Here is a 24,500-nt window from a genome sequence, read left to right as displayed (position 1 = left end):
CACCTACTAGAATGGAAAAATTAAAAAGACTAAGCCAGCTCTACAGTACAATGGATAGTATGTTGGACTTGCAAAAAGACTAACCATACCAAGTGCTGCACAGGATGTGGAGGAACAGGAGATTTCAGACACTGCTGGTGGAAATGTAAAATGGTACAATCATTTTGTAAAACAGTTTGGCAGTTTCTTAAGAAGCTAAATACACACCTACCATACTATCCAACCATTCCACTCCTATTTATCCACAAAAAAAGGAAATGTATGCCCACGTAAAGACTTGTCACATTCATAGCAGCTTTATTAGTAACAGACAAAAACTGGAAACAACCCAAATGTCCATCAATAGGTGAATAAACAAACTGTGGTATATCGTAACAGTGGAATACTTCCCAGCAATAAAAGGAATAAACTACTGACACATGCAACATGGATGAATCTCAAAACAATTATGCTGAAAGAAGCCAGACCATCTCCCCCTAAAAAAAAAAAGAGTACATGAATTATATGATTCCATTTATATAAAACTCTAGAAAATGCAAACTAATGTAAAATAACAAAAAGCAGATTAGTGGTTGCTTGGGGATGAAAGGAAGGGGAAACAGGAGGGAGGAAATTACAAAGTACAACAAGGAAACTTTTGAGGTTGAAGGCTATCTTGGCTATCTTGATTATGATGATGGTTTTACAAGCGCATACATATCCCAAAACTTCTCAAACTGTATAGTTTACATACATGACTTTTTAAGTCAAATAAAACTGTTTTATGAAAAGTTGTATCTTTCAGAAATTTCCTCAAGACAGGCTAATACACATACAGAGTATTTTCCTGTTTTATACATATAAGATTATGCATGTTATGTACCTTACTATTCTCATCTAACATTGTATGCAAACAACTTACGACATTAGCAGAAATGTTTTAGCCTCATTTTTTTAAAACAGCAACATAGTATACATAGTAAGGGTGAACCAAAATTGATGGGCATTTAGGTTATTTCTAATTTGCTATTATAATGCCAAAGTGAACATATTTTACATTTATTTGTAAGCATACACACACAAGCAAAGGGTACATTCATTTAAAACTTTCATTTATATTGTCCTGTCTCAGGATCTACATAAAACTGTTAGAATTAATAAGTTAACTTAGCAAGGTTATGGAAAACAAAGTCAATATATAGTATTACTATAAGTAGCAACAACCGGAAAATGAAAAAAAATACTATTTAAAATAACACACACAAAAAATCAAATACCTAGAAATTTGTCCAATAAAAAGTACCACACCTCTACATAGAAAACCACAAAACATGGGAATTCCCTGGTGGTCCAGTGGTTAGGATTCGGTGCTTTCACTGCTGCGGCCTGGGTTGGATTCCTGGTCGGGGAACTAAGATCCCGCAAGCCACACAGCACAGCCACAAAAAAAAAAAAAAAGAAAAAACATTATTGGAAAAAATTAAAGATCTAAATAAATGGAAGAATATACTACGTTCATGGATTAAAAGAACATAATTGTGTAAAGACTGTGTTAATTCTCCCAAATTTATTTATAGATTCAGTAAAATCCTAATCAAAATCCCAGCAGGTTTTTGTTGTTGCTGGTCTATTATTGAAATTAACAAGTTGATTCTAAGGTGTATATGGAAATGCAAAGAGCCAAGAATAATCAGTACAATCGTGAACAACAAAAAAACTGGAGGACTTACATTACCAGATATTGAATTATTTTATTCCTACAGTGTTGCACTGGCACTAGGACAAATAGACCAATGGAACAATAAATGTTGCTGGGTCGATTGAATATCCATATGGAAAAATGTTATTTTTAACGTCTCCTTATTACCATGCACAAAATAGGTTCTAGATGATTCTAGATCTAGATATGATAGGCCAAACAATGCTTCTAGAAAAACAAAAGATTAACAATCTTGGGGTAGACAAATATTTCTTAAATAGGATACATAAAGCACTTACCTTAAAGGAAAGTACAGATATATTGGACTATATTAAAATTAAGAACTCCTGCTCATCAAAAGACATCATTAAGATAATAAAAAAGCAGGATACAGAATGGGAGAAGATAATTGCAATAACTACAAAGATACACTCTATTCTTAAATATATTAAGACATCCTACAAATCAGTAAGAAAATGACAACCTACAGAAAAACAGGCAAAAGAAGATATACAAATGTCCATAAACATATTAAAAAGTACTCAATCTCATTAGTCATCAGGAAAGCACAAATTAAATCCAGAATGATATCACTACACACCCACCAGAAGGCTACAACTAAAAACAGTGACCACACCAAATGCTAGTGAGGATGTAGAGCAACTGGGATTCTAATACACTGCTGGTAGGACTGTAAAACAGTACAACCACTTTGGAAAACTGTTTTGCGGTATCTACTAAGCTGAACACATGTATTCCCTATGACCCAGCAATTCCATTCTTAGATATATATGCAACATTAATTCATACATGTATATACCAAAAGACATGTAAAAGAATGGCCACAGCAACATTATTTGTAACATCCAAAAACTGAAAATAATCCAATGTCCATCCATAGAACAGGTAGTGGTATACTAATGCAACAGAATACTACATAGTCATAAAAATACACTATTATTACAGGCAATAATATGGACTAATCCCACAAACCTAATGTTAAGAGGGAAAAAAAACAAGCCATTTATGTATATATGCCATTTACATCAAGTTCAAAAACTAAGCAAAATTAATCAATGGCAATATCAAGATACTGGTTCCAGTTGTAGGGGTAAGGGGGTAAATTAATGAGGGCATGGAGTGCTCTACGATGTTGGTCCTGTTCTATTTCTTGATATGAGTGGTGGTTAAATGGTGTGTTCCCTTTGTAAAAATTCTAAGATGTACACCTTTGATGTATTTTTCTTTATACTTGAATAAAAACTTTACTTAAAAAAAATACCAACAATAGTCTTACGTATTCTCTACATCCTCACCACAACAAAGTATTCTATAAATCTAATCACTGCTAACTATAATTATAATCTTAGACAAGGTGAAATTAGCATCTGTTTTGGCTTACATATCCTTAATGACGAATGAGGTTAAGTGGAAAAAAAAGTTTTTAAACGTTTATTACTTGAACTCTGCTGAAAGCAAATTCTGAGGGAGTTCAGCAGTTATTGTGGCCTGTTAACGCTACAAATGTACCACTAATTAATGGGAAAGAAGCCTTAGGTGCTGAAATAAGCCCTACCACAACCCTATAGCTCCAGAATTCTAAATGCAAAAGGGTCTTTGTGGAAGACTCAGAAACAAGCAATATGGGATGGAAGCATGAGTTCCAAGACTTTTCAGCACAACTGAAAAAAATGGTCAATGATAGCTTTAGACATCGGAAGAAAGCTCCCAGACATGACTCATACCGCATGGGTTGTGCAAGTACACATTCTTAACATCAATTATGTGAGAAACAAATGTCCAAAACCCAAGGAACTTTTTTAAGAACAATAAGACTTAGGTTATCTGGAAAACTCAGTCACAGCACTGCAGCAACTTGACAATCCATAATCACTGGTTATCTATTTGGATTATGGCTCTACTTGTCCAAGCTAAACTGTTTTAAATTGGAAGAATTGCTCCACCTGTTAAAAAAACACTAATTTTTAAATTTCTAAATTAAGCTACAGATTAAGAAACAAACTGCCAAAAAAATTAATCTAGGCAGTAATCCTCTTCTTAGATGGTAGCCACTGAAGAGCCCTAAATATATTTATCATTTATATTCTATTTCCTCAATTCTAATATGAATTATTTATACTACAGCTTAATGTCTACTATAGCTTTTCAAAAAGGCATATATCAATTGTAAACCATATAGTGATCTCAGAAATGTTAAAATATATTTTTTAGATGATCACTTTAGGGTAGGGAAAATATATTTCAATAAAACACTAACAGCCTAAAAGAAAAAGAATGCTTAATGGTTAAGAATCATACAAACCCAACTCTGAATCCTGTTTGACTACTACTAGCTTTGTGGCTTTGGACAAGTTCCTCAACTTCTCCCATCCCAGTTTTCCTATTTAAAAAACACAGATGGAAAACTTACCTAATTATCGAGTACCTATGTGCTAGACACTGCCTAATGAGCACAGTGCCTGGTACATAGCTGATACTCAATGTTAGCTATTAGTTGTCAATACCAATCACAAGTCTAGGAACTCAAAGAAATGAGAGAGATGTCTTATCTTGTTAGACGGTTTAATTTTGTTGATCTGGGTTGGATCCAGTATCACCACTTCCTCAGAAAGTTCACAATTCCTTTTCAGTAGGCAGAGGAAGGGGGGATGGGCATGACAGAGGTAGGGAATTAAGAGGTAAACTATACATATAGCCAACATTTTAACTATAAATGGAGTATAACCTTTAAAAACTGTTGTACACCTGAAACTCATTAATATTGCAAATCAACTATACTTCAATTTTTAAAAAAATTTTGAGGGGGAAAATAAAATTGTAAATCCAAATCAAAGAAAGAAAAACAATTCCTTTAATGAAGCATCCCAGAATTTTACCAGGGATCCCTGTGAACTTCTTAAAAATTTCAAAACAAAGCAAGATTCATCTTTATGCAATTTTTTCAGCATGATCACTCTTCTACTGTCCTAGGATCAATAGCATAGCAACTAATATGGGATTTTGTTTTGTAAAACTCTCAAGTGGCATTCGTCTGGAGCAGGAGTCACTGTTTATATTATTCCATCAACACGCCCTTACTATGATCTAACTTAAATTCTTGTCTTCCTAGAAAGCAGCAAATATAATTTTGGAGATCTTCCTTTCTGGCCACCCATCACAGAACCCAAGTATGGGTATAAACCCATTTATTGCTGCTCCTAACATTTTAGAAAACCTTTGGGTTTAAAACTTTTTTCAAAGCAATTGCCAAAAAATCAAAACAACTGCATTCAAGTTGTATTGGTAACTCAAGTTTCTATCGAAATCAACTGATCCTCCCAGATGACTAAACCAGGAGCTGAAAAAAACACTCCACTTCCCAGACAACAGATACAGGAAGTGAAGTAACACTGTCCTCACAGGGCTGTCCCCTTTCTGCAGTCTTCGCTCGATGTCTCGCAATCTTTGACAGGGATCTTTCTAAAGACCTGTACTAATCACCATTGTCCTTCCTAAGTGCCTTCATTGGTTTCTTTGGATGGCAAGTTCTTTTTTCTCCATACCAAGATTGCCACACCACTGAAAACGCTCATGGCATCCTGAATTTGCTGAACACAAATACAAGTCTACACAGTCAACTAAGGAACTCTTTCACTAAACAAATTCATGTGACAACCCAACTTGGCAGAATCACCTCCACAAACCAGACTATTTTGTAAAAAGATTACCTATGTGTTCATTCAAACTCTTCCAAGTCCAGGCATTCACACATTAGTGTTTAGTGTGGGAGCGGCCTGCAAAACCCTGAATCCTATTAGCAGTTTCTTTAAAAATCTGTGATAGAGCTTAACATATTCCTCTAGTTTTGGACTGAGATGCAGCAGAGAACACTTGGCAACATTTACTGCTGGAAAAAAACAAATCTGATTATTTCTTGGAGGTAGCTCCAAAGAGTACAATTTATATACAATCGTCTCCAATTATCTGATGGAAAAGCAATTCACAAAAACATTATTGTTTATTCTACATACACTTATTTTAATAAGAACTACTAGTACATCACTAATCTACTGATTTCCCAAGTCTTTACTCCAAAGAACTCAAGCCCAAGGTATACTTTTGGTGTCAACATCTCATTTAGCAACGAGTCAAGTGTGGTGAAGCTAGTAGTCTCATACATTGTTGATGGGGCTATAATGTGGAACAATTCTTGGAGGGAGATAGTATTTACCAATTGAAAAGTATGTTTTCTGACACACGAAATCTAGAAATGTATCACACAGATACACATGCATTTACTGCAGCACCATTTACAATAGCAAGGCTGGAAATAATCTGAATGTCCAAAAGTAGTCAACTGGTTTTTTACCAAAAATCAGGAGTACATCAATGTGAGGCAGTCATTTGAATGAGACAGATCTCAATGCCTGACAATGATCTATACTAATTAAATATCTATATACACTGATGTCTATGATCTCTGGAAGGTATTACTTACATTGAGTGTTTCTAATAAAGGGGACTACCATACTATTGTTTTACCATGTGTACGTGTACTACTGAGAATGAATTTAATCATTCTCTGTTCCTGTCACTGATTGGGGCGGCGGGGATTTTTCCCTCAGCCTAAGAAGGATTATTCTGACACATTCACACATTCAGCCTTTGGTTGCACAACCCCAAAAATTCCACGCTAGATGATCCACAATTACACCTTGTATTATAAATACACACTGGCACTTTAATGATTAAAATAAACATCGTGTTGTTATCTGGTTTAGAAGACAGGATACTTGCACTACTTATACTTGTTCTTCACAACCAGGTTACAGGTATTTTCCCCCCAGAAATATACATCATTTTTGGGAAACAGACAAGTGATTTACGGAAGGAAAAAAAAAAAAGGGATCTTTTTCACATTTAGGCAAACAATATCATCAATATGTTCAGACTAGAGATTTTATTTTAGAAGGATAAAGGATGGAGGCGCAATGATGTTTGGCATTTTTAATTTAGGTTTGTTTTATTTAAGTTTAATGTTAATCCATGCTGTGTTTCAGTAAGAACAATACAGATTCTGTATCTGTGGCTCCAGTCAGATATCCAGTAGTACAAATTAGCTTCAAGTTACACATACTGAACAAAAGAGGTTGAGCGAGCGAAGGAGGGGAGGGACGGGGCCCAGGGGGAGAGGGAAGGAGAAGAAACAAAGAATTGAACACGCATGCAGGCTTTTCCATTACCACCTTCAATGCTAACCTGCTTCAGAGGGAGAGTAAAGTAGGCAAGAATGAGCAGCCACGGATTGTTGAACTGTTACCAGCACCATGCTTTTCAGCAACATTTCAGCAGAGTTTGAAACACTTTTTACAGCAAAATCATTACAACAAACTCCCCAAACAACCTTTAACCACCTCAAGCTAACATCCAATTAATTTTAAACATTGGTATAAAATTCAATTTAAACAATTAGAAAAAGGGAAAATGATACCACATACACCTCTATAGTGTGATTAACCTTTCTCTTAGATGCTTGCATCACCTAAAAGTCTAATGGCTTTCAAATGTAATTTCCATTTCTAATGGTGATCTTGCCACATCTGGCAGGAGACAATACAGTAATGCTGAAAAAGCCTCTATGCAGTCCTGTTAGTGTCTTAAAGAACCTAAAAGCTGGAACCAGTAAAATCCACAGAAATTCACTCTTGCCTTTAAGAACTTTTGAAGACTGTTTTTAAAAAAAAAAAAAAAACAAAAACCAACAGGGCAGGAACCTAAATTCTGAGACCAAATGTAAAAGTCAGATTTGGTGGTTCTCAGTGACAATGGGGGAATTTCCAAGAGGGGTGGGATGGGAAGGTGTGGGGTGGTCAGAGATGGTTTCTCTTGTTGGCTTTTATGTCTCACTGATTTTCATCTTCCACATCCTGCAGCGCTTCTTTATTCTGCTCTTCACCTGCAAAGAAGAATGACAGTTAATTATTTCATAATGACTAAACTAGGCTGTTGTGGTCACAAAGGTATCATTCCAAGCATAAAGACTCCTTATATTTGCTACAATTGGTTTAAACACAGACAGGCAAAGGATTTCTACCTTGACACCTGAGATGCCTAAGCCAAGAGGTGCTGCTGGATCAAGGTCCTGAATGATCAACAGGATGAAAAAAAAAACTGATGCACAGTAAAAGTCAGTGTTTTTATGCTAAAAAAGCTCTTAAGTAGACAGCCAAGGTAACCATATTATTAAAATGATTTTCAAGCTTTCATGTATATCTTGAGTCAAAATACTCTTTCTCAATAACCTCACCTCTTCAAGAACCAAGAGTACTTCATAATTTTTTGCAAAATCTAATTTTTCTGCAGGTCCCATTATCAGAAATGTTTCAATAAGAGAACTGAGCAGCAAAATTCTTCAAAGGAGTTCTATAGTTTTAGAGGGAGGATTCTGCTTTTGTAAACGAATATTTTACACATTTTGTATCCTGGACAGTCACACCAAACCATAATCACAATTTCTCACTCCAAAGTGGAATAGCATGCTCAAAGTAAACCAGACCACTGAGGTTATTAAAGAAGGGCATTTGGACCAGTTCTCTCATGCCACTTTTCTTTTCCCTTTGAACATGATGATTAGCCTGAGGAGTTTCAACTGCACTATGACATGCAACAGAAAGCCAGCCTATTTACCAGAGAATCATCTACCTATTAATAAGCATTAAATAAGTCAGCCATAATAAGGAAGCATGCAGGCTTTTGCCAAAAAATAAACGGGTAAAAGTTACATTCTTCTTCTTTAACAAACCACTTGTAATTCCTATGTAGTTACTAGTTTGATCAAAATAAATGAAAAATCAATTAACTAACCCAACAATCATAATATGATAGTTCAGACAACCCATCCATTCATAGTGCTTGTTAAATTACTTAATTAGAATGGACAAATGACACTAAGACCGGCTGCCTACAGACATAAAGCAAAACTCTGAGGAATGCTTTTTAAACAGTCTTAAAGACCTTGATACAATAAATGCTGTCATGGCAATAAGGGTTAAGTAAAGATAGTTTCAGTCTTTTTAACATTTCTTTTGTGATAAAAATATTTGACATTGTTTAAGTCTAAAAGTACTTAATGTACATAAAGATTTTTGACTCACATTTAGAAAAAGACGTGCAAGAAAAGACAAAAGTAACTATTAACTGAGGGAAGAAATGATGGTCCACCCAACTGTTCCCCCAAAGAACAATAATGTATTCAAACTTAGGAAATGATAGGAACGTTCACTCTCATTTTTAACAGCCATACACTGCCAAAATACGGTTAACATACAACAATAGAGCACACTCTAATTTACTCATAAGCAACCATTAGGTTTGCCGAAAGTTCCAAGTAACTTTGGCATAAAAATACTGTCACATAAGTCACACCCAAACAGAGGTAGACAGGGGTAGCAGATCATAAATGTCTTAGAAGGTTTCACATCCTGGAATGTAGAACAAGCAGTTTTTTAAGCGACAAGATGATGATATGCAGGCATGATTAGTGAAGAACCAAAACTAAAAGCAGAATTCACTGTGCCATGATAATGACTTACAAAGTAGAGTTTTTAGGAAAGGAAGAGTTGGATTTTCCTTTAGGAATCTATATTGCAAGGAGAAAGGGAGGGAGAACAATCATATGAAAGCAACATTACAAGAAAAATAAACCAAGAGCAGGACAAAGGAAAACATCAATGATTTAGGGGAGTCAGATTTTGGTCTTTTTACTTTGTATGAACTTCACTCTAAGAAATAATCTGTTCCTTTTTAAGAGGATGAAATAATATCCTCTTAAAAGGTATACAGAAGGGGGGCAAAAAGATACATACATATCTTCAGATACATATTTCTTTGCCCAGTTTCTAGATTTGAGCGGGAGGAGGGGAACGGGCAGAGAGAACACATTTCCTCTCTATGGACTTGTGTATTTAACAGTCCTCTGACCACAGGTTAAGAGAAAAGGACTGAAATCACTTGATGAGAAAAAGTGGTGCTCCCTTTAAAGAATTATGTTTCAACAGACCCAGACAGACATTAACATATTCTGCAGTTAAAAACATATAAACATGTAAGTAAAGGCTCATGAACAACATATACTTCTTCCTTTAGAAACCCTCAATTCAAAAAGTTTTTGACACCATTTTTCATATTTAAAGTAAAAAAGGAGAAAACCATCTAAATAATCCTTAAAATAAATGCAAGTAACATCCTGACCAATTTCATGACCAAAATTCTTCTACATTCAGCATTGATTCTAAATCACAAAACCAGTTTAATGAAACATGTAATACTCTACCTTTTAGCAAAACTGGCAAATAATTTCCTAGTACCGACAACAATTTGTAAATTCAGATAGCTTGTTAATATTGCTAAAATTTCAAGATAGACCACTTGAATTTTTCACATTAAACTGCTTCATAATTCCAAATATTTTGTGACAAACCTCTTAAATGAAAATCAGTCTGTTTCAACCAAATTTAATTAATTGGTCAATTTACAAAGTGAAAAGGAATTGATGCAACTGAATTTCACTAGATTTTTAAGTGTTTTAGGATTAAAGAGAAATCTACCCTAAAATGTAATAAAACATTTTGTACAAAGAACCTTCCCAACTATGAAAACATAAGAAATCTAAAGATACCCTATTTTTAAATGATCCATTTCATAAAACAATGCTCAATAACCAAGAAAAAGCATACCTTTGGTTCTGTATAAAAATGGAGTGACATACAGTCTACCCTCAATCAATTCTTCGTTATGAGTGATAATGAAAAATACAGACTTTATTTATTTTTGTAATCTAGCAACTTAGTCATAAGAGCTGGCATCAAATGTCTAAAAAAAATTGCCTTTCAAAGTCACCTTTTTTGTTATTTTTCACCCTCAAAAAAACATCCCCAGAGGTCAAAGGGGTATAGAGCTTACTTATATTATAGGTTAATACTGCTTACCAAACTCTCCACATGCTTTCCTTTTATCCCCTCAAACAGGCAGAGAGATATTAGTCTTCTCTGAGCTGGGGGTGACTGTGAAGAGTCCACAGCTATTTGGCCATTCTTCTTAGTAGTTATTGTTAGAATACAATAGAATTTAAAGCTGGAAGGAACCTTAGTCATTAGTTCAGAGACGGTTAAATTGGTTTTGAGTCCCACAGACTGGTAGTGGTTGCCCCTCAAGTGCTGTGTTGAATGAAAAGTCATCTGTCGCTCCATCTGGCTTTGTTGGTAAAGTGTGCAAGTAGGTCACATGTGCCACATTATCTCAAGCCAACCCTAGTCAAGTTTCTAAATAGTTCATCAAGCTGGTGCACTTTAGAAGCTGAGTCACCTAATTCTCACTTCAGTACCATGACCCAAGATAATTCTAAAATCTGACTCTATCCTTCCACTGCCAACCTACATGCCCTGACACCCATTTTCAAATACGTCTTTAAAAAGTATGTTTCCAAATACAGTACAACATGTTGGTTTGACCAACGGAAAGTACAGCTAGCCTCAAGCAATACAACATATGCTTCAGTTTGGGTAATACACTCTTAAAGGATCTGTAGCTGAAAGGGACAAGAAACTTTATTTCCACTCGCCATACCACCACCACCAATTACAAAAACTCTCATAATTATCATGCCACACTAGTTTGTGTCCATCTCCCCGTCCCATCCGCCCCCCCAATGATGTACCATGGATTAAAACAATTCTTTAGAAATGGGCAGAATAAAATATCCTTTAAAATCAAGAAATGTGACAAATTTGGCCTTTTACATCTGAAAGAAACATTAAGCACCCACCCCACCCCACCACCCATCACAAGATTAAATTTTATAAAATATTCTAGTAACTATTTACAACTGCAATGCTAGAAAACAAGACACTACACCAGACCTCTTAAATAAGGACCTATGGGCAGGACATGCCATTTGTTGTGTAGAATACAGAGGTAAACTAGTTCTTTTTTTAGATAAGATTTCCACACAGAAAAGATGCTTCATAAATATCTACTTATAACCATCTAGTTTTTTGTTTTTGTTTTTGTTAACAACTTTATTGGAGTATAATTGCTTTGCAATGGTGTGTTAGTTTCTGCTTTATAACAAAGTGAATCAGTTATACATATACATATGTTCCCATATCTCTTCCCTCTTGCATCTGCCTCCCACCCTCCCTATCCCACCCCTCTAGGTGGTCACAAAGCACGGAGCTGATCTCCCTGTGCTATGCGGCTGCTTCCCACTAGCTATCTATTTTACGTTTGGTAGTGTATATATGTCCATGCCACTCTCTCACTTTGTCACAGCTTACCCTTCCCCCTAACCATCTAGTTTTAACCTGAGGATTACCACTCAGCCAAAGCAGTGATCATGACAATCAAACACAATTAACCTTAGACCCCCTAAAATTGAATCTGAGGAATGATAATATGAACTGCTTCCTTTCCCTCCATCTTTCAAAACACAGTGTGAGAGAAGAGATAAACTAAGTTTAGCAAACAGTATTAGAGGCAAAACTTTAAATCTCTGAATATTAACAAAAGATCCCCTTTCCCAAACAGGTATTTTATTTTATCATCTTACAGACCAAAATGGAAGACTGTACTTTGATATCATTTCCGGTAAAGGCAGTAATCAAAATTTGATAGTTTGGAGGATAGGCTGTTGAGTCTAAATTGTAGCTTAATGTAAAGAAATCCCAACTTCTAAGAGTAAACAGGTCCAACAACTGAAAGAGACAACACTTTAACTTCAGTCTCCTTACCATCACCCTGCATGTCTGAAGTCCATAGTGTCAGATTATCACGTAACAACTGCATGATAAGCGTAGAGTCCTTATAGCTTTCTTCACTCAGCGTATCCAGTTCTGCAATTGCATCATCAAAAGCTGCTTTTGCCAACCTACAAGTGTTTACATAAATGTATTACAAAAATAAACTAAAAAAGTCCAAAACCAGAATTGGAAATGACGTAAGTTAAATTTCAGTCTTTTCTTCAGTTATCACACAGTAATAGCGACACTGAATGCTTGGGTTTAGGCACTGAAATAAAGGAAAAGCAGATGTAACTGATGAAAATTAACTTCCTATTAACTCCCTTTTTAATTTTGTAATCCATTAACTTTGGAACTAGTGGAACTTTTGGAGTTCCACTTATGACTATGCTTTTGACAAGCAGACCAAATCCCATTCTAATCCACCACCAAAATACATGCATATTAAAGGTATCTCCAAATTCTAGTCAACAGTTCACTTATTTAACAAAGTTTTAATGCAAAAAGAGAAAATTCTGGGACAGTATCTCACAATTTAATCCAATAGAATTTAATGTTAATGGAGCAAGGAAGAAAAACAGGCAATCTAGAACTCACAAAAATGTGATCATATAAGCCAATTACTACAGTTAAAACGAAACAAAATTCACATTCACTTATTGAGTACTGTGTACTATGTACACCAAGTGACGATGGGCACGGGGTGGGGAAAAGAAAAGAGGAAAAAGAGACATAACCTGGGTCCACAATGAACTTTTTAAAACATCTAAGAATAGAGGGACTGACACACAAATAACTACTATAAAAGGAGGATGAAGTGCTATCCTGGAGAAAGTACTTTAGGGACCCAAGAGGAGGAGCAAATGGGGAAGTCATATTTGAACTAATTAATGGGTAGGAAAAGAGCACAAATGGCACACTTCAGATTAAAGCAAAAGCATGGAAAGGACTAAGTTGAAGCTACGTGTGGGACAGCTAGCCTGGAGAATGGCAATGGAAGAGTCAACCAGTACTATCAGCTAAACAGCTATAGCTTCTTTATTAGTTAAGACATATTACCTGTTTGGACAAACTCGACTAGCAACATTTAGAATGTTTTTAGATAAATTAGTATTTATTTGCATTCAAATGAATCCACCTTACATCAGGAAAATCTTTTCACGGAATATCTGATTCCTACATACTCAAGAACACTGAAGTTACAAAGAACAAATACATTATTCCTATTATATGAGGTACCTAAAACAGGCAAACTCATAAAGACAGAAAGTAGAGATTACCAGGGACTGGGGCAGAGGGAAATATGGAGTTATTGTTTAGTGATTAGTTCGTTTCAGGTGATGAAAAAGTTTTAGAAATAGTGGTGACAGACAATATTGTGGGTGTACTTAATGCCACTGAATTGCACATTTAAAAACAAAATGCTAGGGCTTCCCTGATGGCGCAGTGGTTAAGAATCCGCCTGCCAATGCAGGGGACAGGGGTTTGAGCCCTGGTCCAGGAAGATCCCACATGCCGCGGAGCAACTAAGCCTGTGTGCTACAACTACTGAGCCTGCGCTCTAGAGCCCGCAAGCCACAACTACTGAAGCCCACGCGCCTAGAGCCCGTGCTCCGCAACGAAAGAAGCCACCGCAACGAGAAGCCCACGCACCGCAACGAAGACCCAATGCGGCCAATACACAAATTAATTAATTAATTAAATTTAAAAAAAAAAAAACCAGAATGCTAAACTTCATGTTATGTATATTTAAAAAGTAAAAAGCTATGTACATGAAAATATTCCTTAAATTTATATGTGTATCAAAAATTGGGAACAATCTGAAGTATAAATGGGGGAGTACTTTTACATACGTCAATAAGATGCCAAATTTTATGATAGAAAATACAAAATGACATGTACGCTAAGAGCATAACTATATTAAACACATGCTATAAAGACTGAAAGCTAATATACAGAAATGAAGATAATTCTATTATGAAAATTCCTCATTCCTTCCTCTTACTCTGTAACAAGATTCTTTTCAATCTACCAATCAAATTTTTCCCCATCAACATAATTATCCTAACTGCTATCCTAGTGAAATGAGATAGGTCTGTCTTCATATCATCCAAAACAGCTGCATTAAAAGCCAAAATAAAAAAAAATAAAAATAAAAAAAAATAAAAAATAAAAAAGCCAAAATAATTCTTTATTACAGGGCCAAGCCAACGAAGGCAGTCCCAAGGAACAAGACAAAAAACAAGTAGCTACTCTCCTTTGTAACCCTTTTTACTTTCATAGTGAGAGCGTTTGTTCTCTTTCATGACCTACCTGCAGGCACGGTCAGGGGAATTAAGAATTTCATAGTAGAATACGGAGAAATTGAGAGCAAGACCTAAGCGAATGGGATGTGTTGGTGGAAGTTCTGTCATTGCAATATCACTAGCAGCTTTATAAGCCACTAGGCTGTTCTCCGCAGCTTCCTTCCTGTCATTTCCTGTGGCAAATTCAGCCAGATACCTGTGGTAGTCCCCTTTCCTAAAACAAAACAAAAATAAAAGAACAGAATTAGGAATAATGCTTTTTAAATAAGTTGTTAAAAATTTTCTGTATTACATAAGATCAAGTATGTGACAAAAACATGAAACAGGTATACTTCAATAATTTCAAAAAGTCTCTTTCAGGAATGACTGACTCATCTATTTAGTTTTCCTCCTCAGAGATTTCACATTGCCAAATATAAGCAAAATCCTAGAGAAATTAACTGAAAAGGCTCAAAAATCAACAAATTTATCACTTGATAGACGAGAATTAAATATAAAAAGTGGTTCCAAAGAATGGCACAACAGTTTGTTAATCATGAAATAAAACTTCCATATAAATTGTTAAGACTGAACTGTGTAATGCACTGCTTGTAGCTAGGAGGGCAGCCCCACACAAGCAAATGAATAGGAATAGGTAAAGCGAAACCTAGTACATTTTTACAGTAATAGTCCGACCACCTTAAATGCAGTAATATTGATTCTTCTTAGCAGTGAATCTGCAAATGAGTATTCAAAACTTAATTTAATTCTTGAGACTCACTCCTCCCGTAACTATCTTTCCAACATTAAATAAAATGTTGTAAACCTACATAAAAAAGTGATGATTCTAAGAGAGCCAACATTTAATCTGACATTTTCCCTTCTAGTATAGAACCTACATTTTATAATAGAAAACCTTGGACTCGCCAGTGTTAGCTGCTGGAATGAGGTGTTTGTCCAGTACATCCAGAATGTCACAACAGATTAACTTTAGCTCAGTCTCAACCTGAAAAAAAAGTCAGAAAAATTGTTTAAGAAATTATATATAAATTATCACATTCTATCTCTGGTTTTGGAGAAGAGAACATGCATACCCCTCTCCAAACCCTCCTTCCCTCTCTTGATACAAAAGCAGAGAAAAGCTGTCTCCGGTTTATGGAAAGTCTTTCTTCCTATATGCCATTACTTAAGTGCTTAAAAAAAACCTCACAGTTCAGCTACAGAACTAACAGTGATTACTACTTACTAAGTGCAGCACATTTATATTAAGTAGCTTCTTTAATGAGGTAGCAACTATTATCTCCACTTACATGGGAAAACAAAGATTACTATATTCGCCCAAAGATCACTAACTTAAAGAACTTAGAGGCAGAGTGAGAACTTGAACCCTGGTAAGGTTGCATGGTTGGAGTCACAATTTGTAAGGGATGGAATAAAAATTCAAACCAAGGTATCCTGCTTCCAAGGCTCACATTTCTAACCACTACTATGCTCAACAGCCAACCACCTGAGTGGTAGATCCATAGCCAGTTACAACACCAAAAATCTGTAAACTAAAGGAAATATTGCCACTCGTCCCAATTCGTTTATCAAGCCAAAAACGCACACTACTCCTAAACATACATACACAGTCTGCTTTCCATTTTCTATTACTACAGTGACATTGTTCAACCTTTCCAAATTCATTTCATGCCCTCTGGAACCTCCTCCTTCCCACTGTAAATAATTCGCCCACTCCCTCTTCTCCTATAATCTCATTCTGATCCTAAGTAAAACCAGCTCTCTCCTGAATGAACTACCTTCTTTATGGCTTTTCAAGTAAAGATAGACTGCTCTAAGAGAAGGATGATTTCTGAATCTCTTAACTCCTCACTGACTCAGTATGACTGCTCTCCTAATATTCCAAACCCTTCCTCCTTGGAAGCTCACCCACTATGTTTTAATTTCTCAATTTCTGTTATCAGTAGATCTCCGCAGGCTCTTCACCCACATTCACGGAGTATCTACAGCTTACCTCCCCAATTCTGGGTATCACACACCAAGGTATTATCATGTTCCTTTCAACACAGTTCCTTCATCTCAACTCCATGACCTTCACTTGTCCATACTCCTAACTATGCTGTTCTATCCTGGAAGTCTTAAATTCCAGCCTCTTGACTCTTTCATCTTCTCCCAATTTATCAGTTCCTCTCTTTGCTTCCTGCTTCCTTTCCTACTTATCCCAAATCCCACAATCTAGTTCACAGACTTACCTCTTTAGCACTTTCTCATTTCCTCATCCCTCTGAGACACCAAACTTGTCTATCGACAATCCATATTCTTTGTTTCAACATATTTGAAAGTAAGGGTCACACTGGTACCAGCTAACCACCTTCTCCATAACCCCAGGTATGTTACTTAATCACTCAGAACACCTGTTTTCCCACCTATGAACTGGAGTAATCCTACCCTTTACATGGTCATTTAAAGATTAAATACCGTATCTTATACAATTATATATATTACAAATATCTCCCCGTGTTAGTCAGTAAACGTTTCCCTTTTCCCTCCCCCTACCAAATTTACTACTCCCCATGCTAACTTTGTGACTGCTTCTGTTATTTCCCTCACTGTACTCTTAAGAGTGTGTTTAGAATCAGTTTCTCAACAGTGGGGGGTTATTCTATGCGTAACAGGATGCTCAGCAGTATCCCCATTTCTACCCACTAAAATACCAGCAGAACTGTCAAGTTGTGACAACCAAAAATGTCTCTAGACATTGCCAAATGTCCTCTAAGGAGCAAAGTCACCTCTGGTTGGGAACCACTGCACTAGATCAAACTTTTTTGACCAAAACCCACAATAAAAACATTACATATCTGTATATACCCACATGTAATATGTGAATCAGTAACTTTATGAAATAATGTCCAATGCCCTCTGATACTTTCTATTCTATTAAAAAAACAATGACTAGACTGATCTTCCATAAAGATATTAACTGTAACTGTCTCAACTTTGCACATAACACCTAGCAACTGGTGTGGCATATAATAGGCACACAAATATTTGTTAAATTGTCCTGAATGGTAATTTCAAGTCACTCAATTAAGTATTTTGTAGTTACCACAATAAAAACAAAGATTAAATTAGTTCTTTACTTGTGTGGTGCTCAACACTACTCTCTGCAGCTTCCAAGGAAAAAAAGTTCTTCTCCTCTGTCCTGAAATACTGTATAGCCTGTAATTCCCAATCCAGGTGAGTGAAAGATGTAAATCCATTAAAATGTAAAATATACATTACACAGGTACACAACAATGTGTGTACTAGGCTATGTTCTAAACAGTCCACCACCTAAGACATCATTCTTTAAACTTGTCTAGGATATGACAATCTCACCATTTGCCGATATTCCCGAATCATTTTTAGTTTGTCTTCTCCTCCCTTGTTTTCTTCTTTCTGTTCAATGCTGCTGATTATTCTCCAGGAAGCTCTTCTAGCTCCAATCACATTTTTATATGCAACAGATAGGAGGTTTCTTTCTTCAACTGTCAACTCCACATCCATCCCTGCTACTTTCTTCATTGATTCCACCATTTCTATAAGTGAAAAGTAAAATGAGACCGTACAAACTATGTTTTGTTGAAACATCCCTATCACAGTAGAACTTTTTCTGTCAAGCTAATGTAAAACAAAAAACAAATTTTTTAACAAAATAACTTCACAATCATCAAAACTAGTATGAGTAAAAAACTAAAACCATGTAGAAGATAAAGTAAATTAAGAGCCCAGAAAAAATAGGATCTAGAATATAAATTGTATGGAACCAAAATGACTTCATACAGTATCAAGTATAATTCAGTATGGCTTGGAGGCATCTCTCCCATATTAAGAGAACTAGGAGCGCACACCTATCCGTTTCCCAGTAAAAATAATTCAGCTAGCAGTTTAAAACAAAAGTTTTAAATTTACAGGCTCTAAAATGCATTTTCTCTCAAACAAATTATTCCCCAATTAAATACAAATAAATTGAACTTCCCCAAAAAGTAGTCACTGGAGAAAAGGGAATTCATTCATATAGCAAACATATAGTGAGCATCTGGTTAGTCACAAACACAAACTTATCTTTGGGTATTCGCAATCCTTCCTCCTTTAGAAGGGCACTGTCCACCTCCTATGAATTCATTCATCAGCAAAGTTTTGTATGGTTCTCATTTGTCACCACTAGGTGGCGAGCAAAGAAAGGGGCCCAGTTAAACCTTGGGAGATCCCAAATACAGGAAAAAATAGTTAATAAAACGCACGTGAACGCAAAGGAAGAGCCAAAAACAGCTCAATAAACACTAACTGAATAAATATATTAATGAAAACTACGCTTTTAGAAAAAACTAAATGCCATATTAGCACGTGGCTCTCCAACTTTTACTAAGTCAGAATTTTTGGTGATGAGACCCAAGGATCTGCGTTTTAACAAGCACCCTTAGCATACATTCTAAGCATAAGCATACCTTAAAGTACGATGCAGATGGTGACTTTATGAAACACTGCTTAATGATATGATAAATTATGTGTAATCCCAGGAAATGATATGTTTCCAAAAATTATTCCTTCAGGAATATCAAGAAGTTACATAGTGGGGGGAGTTCCCTGGTGGTGCAGTGGTTAAGAATCCACCTTCCAATGCAGGGGACTCAGGTTCAGCCCCTGGTCGGGGAACTAAGATCCCACACGCTGCGGGGGCAACTAAGCCCGAGTGCCGCAACTACTGAGCTGGCAAGCCACAACTAGAGAACCTACATGCCACAACTACTGAGCCCATGCACTCTGGAGCCCGCGCACCACAACTAAAGAAAAGCAAGTGTGCCGCAACGAAGAGCCCACGCGCCGCAACAAAAGATCCCGCATGCCGCAATGAAGATCCCGCATTCTGCAACCAAGACCTGACCCAGCCAAATAAATAAATAAATAAAATATTTTTAAAAAAATAGAAGTTAAATAGAAATATTAAGATGGTATAATCTTTAAAAAACAATTCAGTAGTTTCTTACAGAGTTCAACACTGTAAGACTAAGCAAGCCCACTCCTAGGTATCACCCAAGAGATACGAATATATATCTTCACAAAGACTTTTTTACATACATGTCCACAGCAACTTTATTCATAATAGCCAAAAGGTGAAAACAACCCAAATGTCCATCCATACAATGGAATACTACTCAAGAATAAAAAAGAATGAACTACTGATACAAGTAACAACATGGATGAATTTCAAACAACATGATGCTAACTGAAAAAAGCCAAACCAGGGAGGGAGGCTCAAGAGTGAGGGGATATGGGGACATATGTATACTTATAGCTGATTCACTTTGTTGTACAACAGAAACTAACACAACATTGTAAAGCAATTATACTCCCATAAAGACATTTAAAAAAAAAAAAAAGGAAAAAAGCCAGACCAAAAAGGACTATAATTCCATTTAAATCAAGTTATAGAAAATGCAAAACTATAAAGGCAGAAAGCAAGTAAGTGGTTACCAAGATATGGGGGTGAAGTGAGAGGCTTGTGAGCAAAGGAGTACAAGGGAAATTTGGGGGGTAACAGAATTGTTCTACCGTGGTGGTTACACAACTGAATACATTTATCAAAACAATGAAATTGGGACTTCCCTGGTGGCGCAGTGGTTAAGAATCCGCCTGCCAATGCAGGGGACGTGGGTTCGAGCCCTGGTCCAGGAGGATCCCACATGCCATGGAGCAACTAAGCCCGCACGCCACAACTACGGAGCCTGCGCTCTAGAGACCGTGAGCCACAACTACTGAAGCCCACGCACCTAGAGCCTGTGCTCTGCAACAAGAGAGGCCACCGCAATGAGAAGCCCACACACCGCAACGAAGAGTAGGCCCCGCTCGCCGCAACTAGAGAAAGCCCACACGCAGCAACGAAGACCCAACTCAGCCAAAAATAAATTTTTAAAAAAACAATGAATTTTATGTGTATAAGTAGTGTATTATAAATTTTACCTCAATACAGCTGAATTTTTTAATGCAATTCTGAAGCATTAAAAAAACAAATATTAAGGCATATATAAGACCATCTGTGGGAGCCTGAGCACATTCATTTGAAACATCCAATTTTTTTTTTTAACCACAGCCATGAAAAAAAGGCTAAATTTAGTGGCAGTGGAGTAAAGAGGGTATCATTTCAAGCTCACTGCCATACTAGTTCTCAAAAACTAACAACAAATTAAACATGCCTCAGAAGTGAACCAGTAATTCATCTAAGTTGTTCCAACAACAAAGCAATTTAAAAAGTAACCTAGCTACACCAAGAAAAGACCATAATTCTTTTAAATTGTAGAGCTCTGCAACATTATATATGGAAAAACTTTACCCAAATATCTAATACCACTAAAAGTTTAACAATGGTATGTCTCTGGGTACTACTCCAGATGACAGATTTTTTTCATTTTTCTGTGTTCTAGAAATTTTCAACAATGATCATATAATAGTTTCACAATGTGAGGGGAGAAATATATATATATATTTTTTTAATGTATACATGTTTAATTAATTAATTTTTTTTAAACATCTTTATTGAAGTATAATTGCTTTACAATGGTGAGAAATATATTTTAAATACTCAATGATATTCTACTATCCCAGCTTCAATTAAGTATATAATTCCCTTCATTGAAAAAGCCACAAAACAATGCACAAAAGACTGTGGTACAAATAGAAAAGTAGCAGTTATCTGTTATTATTAAATAACAGCTTTACTGATCTATAATTCACATACAACTCACCTATTTAAAGCATACAATTCAATGGTTGTTAGTATACTCACAGAATTTGCGCAACCATTACTATAATCGATTTTAGAACATTTTTCATCATTCGAAAAAGAAAAGCTCCATACACATTACCAGTCATTCCCCATTTATCCCCAAATCCCTCAGCCCTAGGCAACTACCAATCCACTTTCCATCTCTATGGATTTACCTATTTGGACATTTCATATAAATGGAACTATATAGTATGTTGTCTTCTGTAACTGGCTTCTTTCACTTAGCATGTTTCAAGGTTCAGCCATAGTGCAGCATCTATCGATACTTCATTTAACTGAATGTATATAGGTGTATACCACATTTTACTTATCCATTCATCAGTTAATGGACATTTGAGTTGACTTTCCACTTTTTGGCTATTATGAAAAATGCTACTATGAACATTCATGTAAGTATGCATTCAAATCTCTTGAATATATACTTAAGGAGTGGAACTGTGGGGTCATATGATAACTTTCTGAGGAAGGAGCTGTTGAACTTTTTAACAGGGGCTGCACCATTTTTACATTCCACCAGCAATAGAGGAGGATTCTAATTCCTCCATACTCTCACCAACACGTTTCTTTTTTTTTTTTTTTTTTTAATAATCATCCTAGTGGGCGTGAAGTGGTATCTCTGATTTTGATTTGCATTTCCTTGATGGCTAATGATGTTGAGCATCGTTTCATATGCTAACTGGCCATTTGTGTATGCTCTCTGGAAAATACCATTCAGATGTTATGACAATTTTTGAGTTATCTGCCTTTTTATTACGGAGTTGTAGTAGTTACTTTTAAAAGCCAAACTACTCCTCATAGCCCTTTATCTTCAGAAATTTCTTCATTCCTGAAGGAACTAGATTAAGGGATAGTAGTAGCATGAAGCAGAAGAGAAAGAGCTAAAAGTTCTACAACCAGTGCTTTGTACCAAGCTGTACAAATTACGACTATAAAGAAATTCTCATAACACTGGTGTCATCCTTATCCTTTTTTTAACACCAGCAACAGAAACACAATCCTAACTATAATATACCCCAAAACTATGTGAAAACCCTAATTTATCCAAAACTCTAGACTAGCCACACCCTTAAAACCTCCATCAGCAGAGGACTAACACCAGTTATATTCACATAACCTTCTCAAACACTAGTATTTCATGAAATCATTATTGCAGCAACGATTTTATCAATGCGATCTCAGCATTTCTCAGATGGCGGAAGGCTGTCAAATCTATCTGCAGCAGATATGATCACAATTTATGAACCAGAGAACTGCAACTCATGGTCAAATCACTACTTGTGGATGCGCAGTTTGGTACATGAGTTTTGGGCAATAAAATATAATTTCTGGGACTCTTGATAGTTTGGGTACAACAGGTAGCTGACTGAAAATCACCACTGCTACAGAAACTCTGAAACATATAATCCTCACAACTCAAAGGACATCTTAACCAAATACTAAGCTTGTTTCGTTCCAGGTCACTTCTCCTTCATTGAGTGATAATAGCCTAGTTAGACATCCATTACATTAAACCAGCTTGCTTCTTTTTGTTACTGACTATCCTGCCAGGAGAGTCAAATGTTTTGCACTCCAACTTTAATTTAGCTTTGGTTCTTGGTTTTTGCTCTTTGAACTATTTACACATTCCTTCGATAAACTCATTCACAAATAAAACACCTCACGGTAGGCACTGTTCCAAATGCTTTGCACCGGAACAGACACTGAATCTGAATGCACTGAATCTGAACAGACCTTTGACGTAGGTACTAGTATTATCCCCATTTTATAAAAGGAAACTAAAAACTGTGAGGGTGAAACTTGCTCAACATCACAAATTCAGTGGATTACAACAGGCACTCTGACTCCACAATCATGCTTTGATTTAATCATATTATCTCAGATTTGAGCATTTATTTCAATTCATCTGTATGGGGATCCTTTCGTTTGCTTTTATAAGAATAGATGCAAGATAAATGATTTCAATGACAACAGACATACACGCTTAATACATTAAAATGTGGTTTATTCCTGCTTACATCTTCTTCCACCTACAAGTTAACCTCCCAGAACATTATCTTCAAAAACCTTAACTGCCAATGCCTAGTAGAGAGCAGATGCTCCCATGCCACTAACAGTAAACAACATCCCAGTAAACTTGATTCTCCCAAGACTGTCCCTGCCAGATGGTAAAACAGGTCTCTGCTGAGGTCCAATAGTCTTAATTTTATGAAGACAGAGTACAAAATCTAAAGGGGGGCCTACAGTTTCTAGTAAGAGCCAGACTCAGGATGGATGCAAACTGTTCAGAATCAGTCACAGGAAAACAAGCAGGCTCTATACTGGATGATAGGACTCATGTACCTCCTACCAAAGTATACAGGGTCATAACCATTATTTCTCTGAACATGGAAAAAAATGTCTGCCGGCTGTCAGAACACATAATTCTGACTTTAAAGACAAAAAACTGAAAAAGTAACTTGCCTAAAGTCACACAGCTATTAAGTGGTAAAACCAGAATTCGAACCCAGACAATCTAACTTAAGTGCCTGAGCTCCCTCTTAACCACCACATTCAACTAACTTTCCAAGTAGTGTGCTCATAGAAACAAATTCTTAAGTCCAAAAACACTAATGGCAAACACCCCAAGGACAGAAAAGGGCCACAGAATCAAACACTGCCTTAAAAAGGTTCTGTCACTCACGGTTCTGGAGAGGTCTTGGGTTTGCTTTATGTAAAGATTGATCAGTTGACCCATGACCTTTCCTCTTTGTCTAAGAAACTATTCATCCCTCTGGATCAAGTTCTTATTCTGCAAAGCCTTACTGTGCTCTCCAACCCATGTTCATACTCCTTTCTCTGTGTTGAGGATCAGTGTTTTTCTTCCCATCAAATACTACTGTCCTAAAAGGGCATTAACTGTGTCTTTATCTCTCTATTCC

General features: G+C 36.2%; 1 protein-coding gene across 1 annotated transcript in view; it reads right to left on the bottom strand.

Moving 5' to 3' along the window:
- Window positions 1-6,675: 6,675 nt before the first annotated feature.
- YWHAE (tyrosine 3-monooxygenase/tryptophan 5-monooxygenase activation protein epsilon) overlaps window positions 6,676-24,500 on the bottom strand; it is a 40,188-nt gene continuing 22,363 nt past the window's right edge. The window contains exons 2-6 of the mRNA XM_061175154.1: window positions 18,138-18,337; window positions 15,659-15,765; window positions 14,788-14,994; window positions 12,466-12,602; window positions 6,676-7,634 (exon numbers count right to left, since the gene is read on the bottom strand). Of these exons, the coding sequence (XP_061031137.1) occupies window positions 7,582-7,634; window positions 12,466-12,602; window positions 14,788-14,994; window positions 15,659-15,765; window positions 18,138-18,337 (704 nt within the window). The 3' untranslated portion in view covers window positions 6,676-7,581. The remainder of the gene's footprint in view (window positions 7,635-12,465; window positions 12,603-14,787; window positions 14,995-15,658; window positions 15,766-18,137; window positions 18,338-24,500) is intronic.

Source organism: Eubalaena glacialis, chromosome 19 (assembly GCF_028564815.1).
Source record: "Eubalaena glacialis isolate mEubGla1 chromosome 19, mEubGla1.1.hap2.+ XY, whole genome shotgun sequence".
In the NCBI taxonomy this organism is placed as follows: Eukaryota; Metazoa; Chordata; class Mammalia; order Artiodactyla; family Balaenidae; genus Eubalaena; species Eubalaena glacialis.
Note: the sequence above shows the minus strand (reverse complement) of the source record. Positions and strands in the feature narration are given on the sequence as shown.